This window comes from Podarcis raffonei, chromosome 9 (assembly GCF_027172205.1).
Source record: "Podarcis raffonei isolate rPodRaf1 chromosome 9, rPodRaf1.pri, whole genome shotgun sequence".
Taxonomy (NCBI): domain Eukaryota; kingdom Metazoa; phylum Chordata; class Lepidosauria; order Squamata; family Lacertidae; genus Podarcis; species Podarcis raffonei.
This window is the reverse complement of record NC_070610.1, coordinates 68,723,043-68,735,333: the sequence shown is the minus strand read 5'-3', so window position 1 is coordinate 68,735,333 and position 12,291 is coordinate 68,723,043. Positions and strand designations below refer to the sequence as shown.

Below are 12,291 nucleotides of genomic sequence, written 5' to 3'. Positions count from 1 at the left end.
GCGCAAATGTTTACAGGGAGTTTTAAGAGAGAAGGGCATTAAAAAAATTAAAAGAATTTTCACTGAACGCCTATGGAGAAATGAATGGTTGCAATAGGCCATTTCTACCAGGAAGGAGTCCTCAGGGAAGTCCACAGAAATGAATCCGGAGTTTCCCAAGAGCAGGGCAGGGCAGAGCTCTTGGATGACTCCTATTCATTTACATGGAAGGGATCCTGGCCAAAGTCAGCCTCCTCTTAGATCCCCTCATTCCAACGGAGCGGTTTACGCACCTCCAGTGACCTCATTCATTTCTCTCCCATTGTCCTCAATGGGGTTCCTCTTTGCCTGGGATCGCGCCCTCTCCCCTCCTTCCTTTGGCGCGCTTATTTTTACGCACACCCTACAAGCAGGGCTCCGCAGGACCAAGAGCTTTTTGAGGTCTGAGCAAGGGAGCCAAAGCTCGGAGGCGAGCGGAGGGCGAGGGCTGAAGAGAGAGGGGGAAGACCTCTCCAAAATGTGCTCGGAGTGAGTAAGTGGGTGGAGGCGGGGAGAGAAGAAAGCAGGCGAGGCTGGCGGCGAGAGGAGCAGCCGCTGGCGGAGCCCAGGAAAGAGTTAAAAGGGAAGGGAGGTGGGGCTGTCACGCGTCATTGGGCAGATTATGTGCAGCAAACAAAAACGGTGTGTCTGGGTGCCAGTCAGTCACTGCATCGGGTCCATCTGCACAAGTCTCTCTGCCTGCCTCCCTCTCCCTTCCTCCTCCTTCTCCTCCGAGCTTTTTTTTTTTTTTTGCACCAAGCCCACCAGAGACACGGAGCGCTCCCAGCATCTTCTTCCCCACTGCCATGGAAAATATACACTGATACAATAGATCTGGGTGCTTCTCCCTCACCCCCCCCTCACCCCACTTCTCCAAAAAAAAAAAAAAAAAAGAACAAGGGGATCTCTCTCAACTCGTCATTTTTTTCCTCTTTTTTTGCCACTTTCTGCTGGGGATTATCAATTTTTGGTTTTGTTTTTCCGCTTTTGCTTTTCAATCCCCTTTCCCCTTCTGTCTTTAGGATTATAATCCTGACCTTATTCCTGGTAAGTAAAGATGCATGCGTCCTATTACAGCGTGGGGGAAAAAATTGTTTGGGGGTTATTTCTTCCTTCTCTTTCCCGACCGTCCGCCCCCCCCCCACAAAAAAACCCACCCCTTCTCTCTCTTCTCCTTCCTCCTTTCGGTTTTATTTCATAGCACCAAAAGGGGGGGAAAGGTGGTGGATGAAAGGAAGATGTCACGCCAGGCGGATCAATACAAAGGGTAGAGTTATAGGATGTGTTTGGATTATTATTTTGGTGGACAAGGCAGGCGGGAAAGGACTAAAAGTCGCGGTTGCGTGTGTCCTTTTTTTGTTTTGTTTTAGCAAACATCCCTTCCTTTCCCCCCGCAACCCACCCAAAAAAGAAAGATCGGAGCGCAGAGAGAGGCAGAAACAGAGGGGATGAATTTGGTGGCTGCAGATACGGTCCTTTTTGAGGTTGTGAGTTCGTAAGAGATTTCAGAGAGACAGAATGGGTTGATTTCAGTTTCTTTCTTTCTTTCTTTCTTTCTTTCTTTCTTTCTTTCTTTCCTTGAGTTGCGTCCACCGGCTTCTTTTCCCCTCCAGGATGGCTCTCTCGTATTGTTAGACCGAATTGCATTTTAATGACCGTGTCCCCGCTGCTGCGCCTTGTAACGCGACGACCTACAGCACAATTATTTAAAAAGGGATCCTGTAGAAAAAGGAAAGCGTGTGTGTGTGTGTGTGTGTGCGTGTGTGTGCGTGTGTGTGTGTAGGATACATATAATTATTCACACACACATACACACATACTAGCGTGAGGGGGTGCAGATTATCTCAGCTAAATGAAAAGCCGGCGAAAATACACAAGTCTATTCCGCAGATGGATTTATTTCTTTTCTTCTCAGTGCTTGATTTTTGTTTTTAAACTGGGGCGGGGTGGGGGGACGCCACCCAGAAACTATGACCTTTCAGCCGGGTAATTAATAGATGAACTTGGCACCAACCGAGAGAAACTTCCCTCCTCACCCCCATCGCCTTCGGAAGACTGTAAATGTGGGATGGAGGAGCGGGTAGTAACAGTTACACTGGAGCCCAGAAAGGATGGCGTATTTTATTATTATTATTATTATTATTATTATTATTATTATTATTATTATTATTATTTATTAAAAATCCAGTTGATTTGCCTGTTTGATCACAAATAACGAGAGGGCAACAAGCAAGCCACCATACTGATATTGTTATGCAACCACCAATTTTCGGTAAATTATGGGGAACCTGCTGTTTCCTGCTTTCTCTGCCAAATCCGAGCCACTTTGCTAAGCAGTCGGGAGAATAGTGCCTCGTTACACTGATAATGAATCAAAAGACTTGATCCCTGTAAAAGTCTTTGAAGAATCAAAGACTTGATCCCTGTAAAATAAAAAAGTAAATTAAAGGTTTCGCGTGCAGTCCGAGTTGGGGTGGAGGGGAGTTTTCTTTTAAGCACACGGCCATCCCCGCTCGCCTTCCTAATAATGCACATAGGCCCCCTGTGAATGGGGCGACCCCATTCTCCGCCTGGTGGCCACGATCCGGGGGAGGGGGGTAGTCTCCTGCGCACGCCCCGCCGAAGTGAACGCCACCTCTCAGTCCTTGCCGCCGCGGGCCTCGCGCAGGAGACCTTCCAGTGTAGCGCTCCCTGGAACGGCTTCTTTAAAACGGATCTATTTCCTTCTATCCAAGCAGTCGTTTCCTTCTAACCAAGGGCAGATTTGGGGACAGCCCTACATTATTCATTTTCTATCCAATATCCTTTTTTAAAAAAAGACAAGAAACTTATTTTATTTTTAAGGTTAAATTGGAAGTGTTTGTTGTTGCTGTTCGCATTGGCCACAAATGCGTCCCCGCTCACCAGTTCCTAAGCCCGGCTGGCGTCGGGCTTGGACGCGTCCCCGTGTACGACAAGGGAGCTGGGATTCGCCCGCCTCCCATAAATAAGCGTGCCGAGGTAAGAAATAATTACCTCTGCTCGCTGCTTTTAATTAAAGTCTCCGAGGGAAAGTGCGGGATTATGGTAATGAGCAGACATACGTTCCCTCTTGTAGACTCCGGCGAAAGGTTAGCTGACATCAAATCAGCGACACTGACAAGGCCCTCCAAATCCATTTGCCACGCCGGCCCGTCACCAGCCTCGCGCGGGGCGGGGAAAGGGAGCCCGGACCTTCCCAGGGGCTGCCAGGGCGAAGGAGGCCCAAACGGACCTCTACACTATTCTGGGACAGGAGCTTTCGAGGCAGGCGGAGTGGGAGACGCGGGGACGAGGCCCTCCTGCTGCGAAGTTCCAAGAAATGCGTGCTGAATCAAAAGGAAGGGTGCTGAGAAGCGCCCGGGGAGTTTTGCCGCTGACTTTCCGTGGCAAAAGGCCGGGTGTGGATTTTATCCACATAACACAGGGCTGAAAGAGCTGCGTTAGATAGCGAGCCTGCGCTTCTGTCTGTCTGTCCTTGCCTGTGCTTCATTCTGTCTCGATAAGACATCTCCATTCAGTCGCTAGGATCCCTCGCGTTTTGGTTTTCCCCTTTCCTTCTTTACTTTTCAAAAGGCATTGCATCACCTAGCCGTTTCATTCGCGCGAAATGATACAGCGACCCTGTTCTGCTTCACCTTTCAGCCGACGCTTCTTTGGAACGACGGGAACATTACTTTCAAGTGACAGTTTAGCATAGGGCTTCAAATAAGTTATCTTTGGGATTATTGTTATTAATGGTGCTGCTGTTTTGACATTGTTTATCCGGTCAAAGTTATGCTCTTTTAAGTCCTGTTGATTTGAGTGAGGGAAGCCCAGTTGCATCACCCATTACTCGGAAAAAGTAAATCTTATTCTGTCCAGCGAGGCTTCCTTCCGAGTAAGCTTGCACAGGATCGCAGGCTTAAGCGTACGATTAAATGAAATACGTGGGACTTCAGAGGACATATCTGGGTGAATTACGTGTTGTTGTTGGTACGATGCAATTCAATATGAAGTTCCTAACTGCGCCTTCCTTCCAAACGAGAGTGTTATTATGGATGCGCGTCTAGATCTTTTGTCTCTTGGACATATTGGCTTCGGTCAGACTTCCTTCCAGATAGTACCATCTTTCGGGAATGTCTCTTGGAGCCACCGAGGGCGCCCCTACCAGTTGACTGAGCTCTTTATCCTTCCTTCCTTCTTTCCTCCCTCCCTTCCTATCCCCCCGTTTCCAGTGATGGAGGACACCGGGATGCACAGAGGGATATGGGATGGAGACGCCAAAGCGGTCCAGCAGTGTCTGACGGACATTTTCACCAGCGTTTACACCACTTGTGACATCCCGGAAAACGCCATCTTCGGCCCTTGCGTCCTCAGCCATACCTCGCTCTACGACAGCATCGCTTTCGTCGCGCTCAAGTCCACCGACAAGAGGACCGTGCCCTATATATTCAGGGTAAGGGGGTGGTGAGGGGAGAATTGCTCTCTTGCCGAGGCGAAAAGCACCGAGATCCACCAGCCCGCTAACCTTGGCTTTAAGGCAGCAGCTAGTCCTCCGGTCCTGAACATTATCTCCAAGTCAGGGGAATTAATAGGATCGCGAATCAGCATCCTTTTATAACCCTAATGCACATTAATTCGGAAGTAAATCAAATTGCATCTGAGGGAGGTGGGGTTTATTCTGAACATTCCAATCCTACATTTCTTATGTGGAAGTTTAATTGAAACGAACGAGTTACTTCTGAGCTACTGTGCTTAAGGACACCGGGGTCAAGGTGGCTTAAAACTGATGCGAAGCCAAACCGATAGGCTTTGCTTCGAATAAAATCTTTAGGACCCAGGCTGCCAATCAACTTAATCCAAGGATTGTGTCTTCATTGGGCTGCGGATCGAGAACTGTATGCTTCCCCCCCGCTTAGGGACACAGAAGCGATTTTTTTTAAAAAAAAAATCATTTTAGCAAATGCCCTGGTGTGAATTTGAAATATTGTAGGGAATGGAGGATTCGGAGTGAACATTTCACCTGTTTAAACAGGACGTTTCCTTCCAACCCAAAACACTTTTCTGCTCTTGCGAGGGGGGTGGGGTGGGGAGACTAAGGGAGGGAAAAGAGGCGAAAGGACAGGGTCGAATCCTGCTGATGTTTGCTCCGTGCGCCACCTGCTATGGAATAGTTCAAAGGAAAGGATCCGTAGGATTATTAAATCCCGGGGGACTTCGGTTTCCCTGTCAGCTGCTCTTTCATGCGCGCACACAATTCATCGGGAAAATTAGGTGAAGACCAGTCGCATCCAGCCTCTAAATTAATCCAAAGTGCCTGGATTTTATTCAAGCCTATTTTAGGCTGCGACCTTAGGCGGGGGGTTCCTTCTTAGTGCGCTTCATGCAGAAATAAATGGGGACCAGAAGTGCAAATGGTATTGACTTCGTGATTATAGAGAGTTCCCGTTCGTTTCAGGGACGATTTCTGAGTGATCTGTTTAGGGTGTGCGTATGGGTGTAAACTGGACAAATGTCCGAGCTGTGCTTGATAATTGGGCTGAATACAGTGCGCGTTTCTCCTCATAATCGCTTTACCCTTAATGCCCAGACTTAAGCTCATTCAACAACTTTTGGTTTTTTTAAAAGAGTCTAGACTAGGAGGAACTGATTCGCATCCGCATCTGCACTGCTATGCCAATGATGATTTAGCAGGCGTTGAGGGGAGCCGCCCCGTTTTAAATCAATATACTTGTTAATGAGTCGAGATGGGTGAAAGCGATCCTTTTGAATACCTGTCTTTCAGGCTGCTTCACCGCAGCGCGTTTATGAGCGCAGAGAGGAATCATCAGGGCTTTGCTTTCGCCTGCGAAATGCAGTTAAATGCAGTATCATTTTCATCTTATTAGCTCGATTTATTCACCACCACCCCACGTCACCCGATCTCAGGGCACATCCGCCTCCTGAGCCCACGAAATAGGTCTAATAATGAGCCAAAGTTCTCAAATTGCTTAAACGTCACGTAGTTTACCTGAGCTTTTTATGTATAGGGACGTAGCCAGTGTGCTCAGGATTGCAGCCTAAGACTTAAACTCAGAGGGTCGTGCGCAGGTTTGGGCCGAAGCAGAACTCCCATTCCTTGAAAGGCGGCAGGATTGGACCTTTTGGTTTTTAAGTCCGTCACTCTGGAAGAGCTGGGGCGCTGTGTCCCGCCGATCCAAGCGCTTTCTTCATGGGGGGAGGGACACCCCCGCGTCTGGATTCGAGGAGGCTGGTGGGCGGAGAGTGTCCTGTTTTAATCGCGTCGCCGTTCCTCCCTTCCAGGTAGACACCTCGGCAGCCAACGGCTCCTCGGAAGGCTTAATGTGGCTGCGGCTGGTCCAGTCTGCCAGAGACAAAGAGGAGCAAAACCTCGAAGCCTACATAAAAAATGGACAATTGTTTTACCGCTCCCTCCGACGGATTGCCAAAGACGAGGAATTATTGGTTTGGTACGGGAAGGAGCTGACCGAGTTACTGCTGCTGAGCACCGCCAGGACGCACAGCAAAATGAATGGTAGGTCAAGGCTTGTTCTTGTGGGGTCTGCCGGGGGACGAGGGACGGGGGTTAATGGTTCTAGGTTTGCCTAGAAAAGAGGACAGGGAGAAACCCCAAAACCAGCCCCAAAATGGGGCCGAGCCAACTTAGCAGGGGCAAATCAAGGTTAGTTCCTTGCACTCTATCGCGTCCAACTTGACACCATTTGGAAACACCATATTAGCTGGAAGACTGTTAAGACCCTTAAATTCCCACAGCATTAAAAAGGATAAAGGGAACTGGGGAGGGGGAGTCAAGGACCCCCCCAAGCTTCCCAGAACTTTGGGTGCTGAAAGGTTTTAGCAATACTATCCACAGCACTCTGAAGACAGAAAGGGAAACCTGACATTTCTTTCCCTTCTGCTGTTCATTATAGTTACACTGGCCTCTCCTTTCCTGTCTCCTTGGAAATGCAGTTTGTAAGCTCCTCGGGACAGAGACTTCCTGTTGGTTGGACATTCCAAACACACTGTCTGAGAGGAAGTTCCATTTAGCACAGTGGAACTGAGTAGACAGTGACTTCAATATTCTTTCATGTGCCACTGTGCCTTGATGCTGCTGGATTAACAACAGCCACTTAGGGGAGAAAGTTGATCCTGGTGAAGGACTAGCCCCCTGCTTGTTGCTGGAAATCTTGCAAAGCTGGAGCAGGCAAGCCTTGATGTGTCCTGCACGACAGTACATACCTCCTTCCCTAAGGAAGCCGACTCAGGATCCCTTAACACAGATGGGTTGTGTTGGAAGCCCTGTGGTTTGAAGTATTTGATTTTGAGCATGTCCCTTATAAATACGAAAACATCTGTAGACCTCAGAAATTCCTGCAAAAAATGTAGGTCAAAAGGATGCAACTGAACACATCTCTCTATTAAATAATAGTAATAATAGTCCAAGTCTATTCTTGTTTGTTGGGTGGAACTAATGCCCCAAATAGGAATGCTCACCATCTCACGAACTCATTCAATCTACATTCCTACTCAGATGGACACTTGTGTTACTCAGCTGACCTCTTGATGGATTGAGATAAGTAATAAACCAGGCTGTTGGGGTTTTGGCACTGTAGAACTTATAAGAGGTTCTATTAGTCAGCCAATGCTAGTCCTTGCAGTGCTCTTAAAAACTACTCCCAAAGACTGGTTGGCCTCCTAAACTGCCTTAATTTAGTGTGGCGCAGCAATTGGCTTGGCAATAGAAAATAGTGTCCAGTCCCTGCAAGAGCAAGCCACAACCTTGCAGGGTGGGGCTTTGTGAGAGTAAAACAGGCTCTGGGCTCCTTGAAGTTCAAGGTAGCTTGCATTTTCACATAAGGAAGTAGCTGTGTTATAGCCAATGGTTATTATTTTTTAGTTGAACAATTGACCATGGGCATTTTGTAGACTTCAAGGTCTACAAAAACCTTCGCAAGAGATTATGGCAAATGTTGTAGAGTCTTAAAGATGACTCAGAAGACCCTCTGAGTCTGTTCCCACAGATGCTAGGTTTTCTGTGGATGCAAAAAGTTTCCTGCAAGGCACTGCTATCTCTGAGAGGCTACGATTCTAGGAGGATCCTAAAGGTGTGTGGATCCTAAACGGAGGTTTTAGATCAGTGCTTTGTGTGGTCGCCCTTGGGTGAAAGTGAGCGTTGCGCGCTATCTCTCTGCAAGGGACTATTTGGCGAGTGGACTTGCTGGAGCAGATGACTAACGGACTCTTTTCCTGTACGTCTGTGTTGCTTCCTTCATCGCTCCAGATTCGCCCCCTTATACTTGCATCGAGTGCAGCCAGCGTTTCCAGTTCGAGTTCCCGTACGTGGCGCACCTGCGCTTCCGCTGCCCCAAGCGACTGCACGGCGCAGACAGCAGCCCGGCCGACGACTCCAGCACCAAGGACAGCAACACCAAGGAGCAGGAGGGCGCCCTGGGGCCGGGAGCCACCAAGTTCCACGGCAAGCCCACCGGGGGCGCCACGCCTCAGCACCCGCCTCCCCAGCACCATCGCCACCACTACCACGGCGCTCAGGACAGCAACGGCAACGCGGGCGTGACCAAGCCTTCCACGGACTTCCACAACTTGGCGCGCGAGCTGGAGAACTCTCGGCACAACAGCAGCTCCCCCAGCAGCCGGGAGCAGCTGGAGGGCAGCCCGGACGCCAGCCAGAGCCACGGCAGCAGAGCCAAGAGGAAATACCCGGCCGGGGAGCAGCTGGCGGAGGAGAGAGGAGCAGCGGCGGCAGCGGCTAGAGGGCGCTTGGAGAGGCCGGTGCCTTCTTCGCCGAAGGAGGAGCTCGTGTGCACCCCGCAGCAGCAATACCGGCCGGCGGGGAGCTATTTCGGCCTGGAGGAGAGCAGCCGTCTGTTCGGCCCGCCCAGCCCGGAGACTGGAGAAGCCAAGCGGAGCGCCTTCGTGGAAGTGAAGAAGGCCTCCCGAGGGCTGGAAGCAGGCGACGAGGAGAAAGAGCGAGGCTCCCCGGGCAGCGCGCAAGCGGGCGGCGCGGCGGACAAGGCGCCCGGGCACCTGCTGGGCGCGCGCTCCGGAGGCAGCGCCTTCTCCACAGTGCCCTCCTCGCAGCCTTCCAGCGTGGGCAGCCCCGAGGAGAGGAAGAGCGCGTTCTCGCAGCCCGCGAGATCCACTTTCTCCACTTCGTCGGCCTCTTCGTCGGCCCACGTTACGCAGCTGGTGCTGGGCCAGAAGCTGAGCGCGCTGGTGGAAGCCGGCTGCCACGCGGGCGCGGAAGGAGGCGCGCGCCTTTACGCGCCGGACCCGCTGGCGGTCAAGCTGCAGGGCGCGCCCGGGGAACTGAACGGCGGCGGCGGAGGAGCAGGAGGAGCTGCCGGGGCTGGAGGAGCAGGAGGAGTTGGGGGCACCGCGGGAGGGGGCGGGCTGCCCAAGCAAAGCCCCTTCCTCTACGCCACCACCTTTTGGCCCAAGAGCTCGGCGGCGGCCGTGGCGGCGGCAGCGGCGGCAGCGGGTCCCCTCCAGCTGCAGCTGCCCTCGGCCCTCACGCTGCTGCCGCCGTCCTTCACTTCGCTGTGCCTGCCGGCGCAGAACTGGTGCGCCAAGTGCAACGCCTCCTTCCGCATGACCTCCGACTTGGTTTACCACATGCGCTCCCACCACAAAAAGGAGTACGCGCTCGAGCCGCTGGTCAAGAGGCGGCGCGAGGAGAAGCTGAAGTGCCCCATATGCAACGAGTCCTTCCGGGAGCGCCACCACCTCTCCAGGCACATGACTTCGCACAACTGAGGCGGGCCTGGCTATGTGCAACGAAACCCCAAGCGCAGCGCAACTTTCAGGGCCTCCTGCCCAACCCACTGCCACCCCTCTTCCTCCTCCTCCAAGGAATTCTGGGAATTGTAGGTTCCGGGAAATCTCTATCTCTCTGGTGGAGAGTTTCCCGGGACCGGGACAAACGTTCAACTTCCCAGAATTCTTTTGGGCATGCTGTGAAGGCGAAACCGGTCTCAAGCTGGTCTGCATTTGTAGTGTCCAGGTTTCCAAAGAGAGGGGGAGCGCAATACGGCATATCCATGTGCACACACACCTGTAGGCCTGCATCCCTGGGGTGAGAGACACACTCACGGGCACTTAAAATGCAAAGTAGCATTGCAGCATCAGCAACGAGAGGAGCAGGGTGATGGAGGCTGCGGATCAGGCATCCCAGAATAGTTTTGGAGTAGCCTCCTTGATTCCCACCAGAGCTTCACCGGAAGGCTTTAAAGGGCCCTTAAAATGGAAGTAACTGCAGAGTCTTTGATTTTTACATGATACCTCCAGAATATTCCACAAAGCAATTTATTCTGGCATAGCTTCATCAACTTCTGATGAATTAACTTTCACAACTTGCCTAACCCTACATCATGCCACTTTTTCTGATGTGGAGTCCCAAGATTTCAGATATTATTGTCATCATCATTACTGCTACTACTATTGCTGTTTGGAGTGACTGGGTTGTAACCAGAGGCAATAAACCATTTTCACTGGAATAGCTGTGACTCCAAGTTAAGCTGCTGTGGGATGGGTCTTAAGAATGCCAGAGCCCTAAAATAATCTAATTAATTTTGGAATGAGACCTTCAAACCTAGGGGGACTTAGGACTACATGTGTGCAATCCTATGGAAGCCCCACTGATCTCTGGGAGCCCTTCTTAAACATGCATAGGATGTGACTGTAAAGTGGAATGGTTTTAGAGCAGGGATGGAACACCTTGGGCCTGTGGCCTGAATGTAGCCCCCATGGCCTCTCTCTGACCCTCAGGCCATGCAACCAAGGCTACGCCCTTCTCTACAAACCACACCCTTCACTGGCCCTGCTGTGAATGTTCCCTGAGAACTTTTGCCTGGCTGGGATATGCCATTGAATGGTGATAGTGCTTCTTGCCCACTTGCATGGAGAGAGATGTGGTGTAGCTTAGCATACAAAGGTGAGCTGCTCCATCTGTTGCTCTGCTCACTATTGCCTCTGGTCCCACACACTTTTGCCTCTCCTCACTCTGGCAATATGGCCTGCCAAAAGCTGGAAGCCTGTCATGCCAGGATGTGGCCCTTAGGGAGGAAAAGGGTTCCCCAACCCAGAGTTGCGAGTGAGCCATGTGGCTGCTGTGTTCTTTGAAGGCATTCTTAGATAAGAACCAGCAGCACTATGAGCATCTCAACCCTCTCTTGGAGCTGACGGGAAATGAAAATGTAATGGAAGATGTAAGCCAAGCTGGACGGGACGTGGGTGGCACTGTGGTCTAAACCACAAAGCCTAGGGCTTGCCAATCAGAAGGTCAGTGGTTCAAATCCCCACGACGGGGTGAGCTCCCATTGCTCGGTCCCTGCTCCTGCCAACCTAGCAGTTTGAAAGCACGTCACAGTGCAAGTAGATAAATAGGTACCACTCCAGCAGGAAGGTAAATGGCATTTCCGTGTGCTGCTCTGGTTCGCCAGAAGCGGCTTAGTCATGCTGGCCACATGACCCGGAAGCTGTACGCCAGCTCCCTTGGCCAGTAAAGTGAGATGAGCACTACAACCCCAGAGTCGTCCGTGACTGGACTTAATGGTCAGGGGTCCCTTTACCTTTACCTTTAAGCCAAGCTGAGGCATGCATGACACCTCCCCTTCTCCAGTACAAAACTGGGCATGAATTTTATCACCATATTGACTGGTGTTATGTGTGGTGAGTCCCAAATGTCTGCTTCTGTTCTGATAGGAGTGAAGGTGAACAAAGTGCCAACTGGTCCTCCTAAACAAATAGTTTAGGAGCGGATGATGGAAACAATGGAATATTTCATACAATACAGGTAGAAATGAGAACAGGTTGCAGACCCAGCCAAGAAAATCTGAAGCAAAGAGTCACCTAAGAACCCTTCATTTATTTATCCTTTTTAAAATAACTGCAGAACCTTGGAAGTTTTTTTCCACTTCAAAAAGAAAGGGAGGGCACTCTTGCTAAATCTGAAATAAAATAAAATGGGGAGGAACAGGACGTCGCCTTGATCTCCTTGGAGGAAAGGCAGGATATAATAAATTAAATAAAAGCACTTTCTCATTAGTAACCCCATGGCCATTCCAACAGCTGGAGCATTGCACCACAGCAGCACCAGAAGTTGAACAGTCACAGCTGCTGCTTCTTTTGGCTTTTATTTTTTTTGGCCTCCTTCATGGTCTCTGCATTACTGCTATTTTATTGGAGTACCTTGCAAATTTAAGCCTGAAATCTTGTGCATGCTTACTCACAAGAAAGTCCCATTGGGATGAA

General features: G+C 50.6%; 1 protein-coding gene across 1 annotated transcript; it reads left to right on the top strand.

Moving 5' to 3' along the window:
• The first annotated feature begins 660 nt into the window (after positions 1–660).
• PRDM8 (PR/SET domain 8) lies at positions 661–10,420 on the top strand. The gene is made up of 4 exons (XM_053404319.1): positions 661–1,065; positions 4,254–4,474; positions 6,322–6,553; positions 8,303–10,420. Exons 2-4 carry the CDS (start codon positions 4,256–4,258, stop codon positions 9,793–9,795), a joined length of 1,944 nt encoding a protein of 647 aa, XP_053260294.1. The 5' UTR covers positions 661–1,065; positions 4,254–4,255; the 3' UTR covers positions 9,796–10,420.
• Positions 10,421–12,291: the final 1,871 nt, after the last annotated feature.

What these genes read in the sequence shown, in the direction of transcription:
- PRDM8 (XM_053404319.1), top strand. Translation starts at nt 4,256, where the DNA reads ATGGAGGACACCGGGATGCACAGAGGGATATGGGATGGAGACGCCAAA. An exon ending in CCGTGCCCTATATATTCAGG is followed by an intron (nt 4,475 to 6,321) that starts GTAAGGGGGTGG and finishes CCTCCCTTCCAG; the next exon opens with GTAGACACCTCGGCAGCCAA. An exon ending in GACGCACAGCAAAATGAATG is followed by an intron (nt 6,554 to 8,302) that starts GTAGGTCAAGGC and finishes TCATCGCTCCAG; the next exon opens with ATTCGCCCCCTTATACTTGC.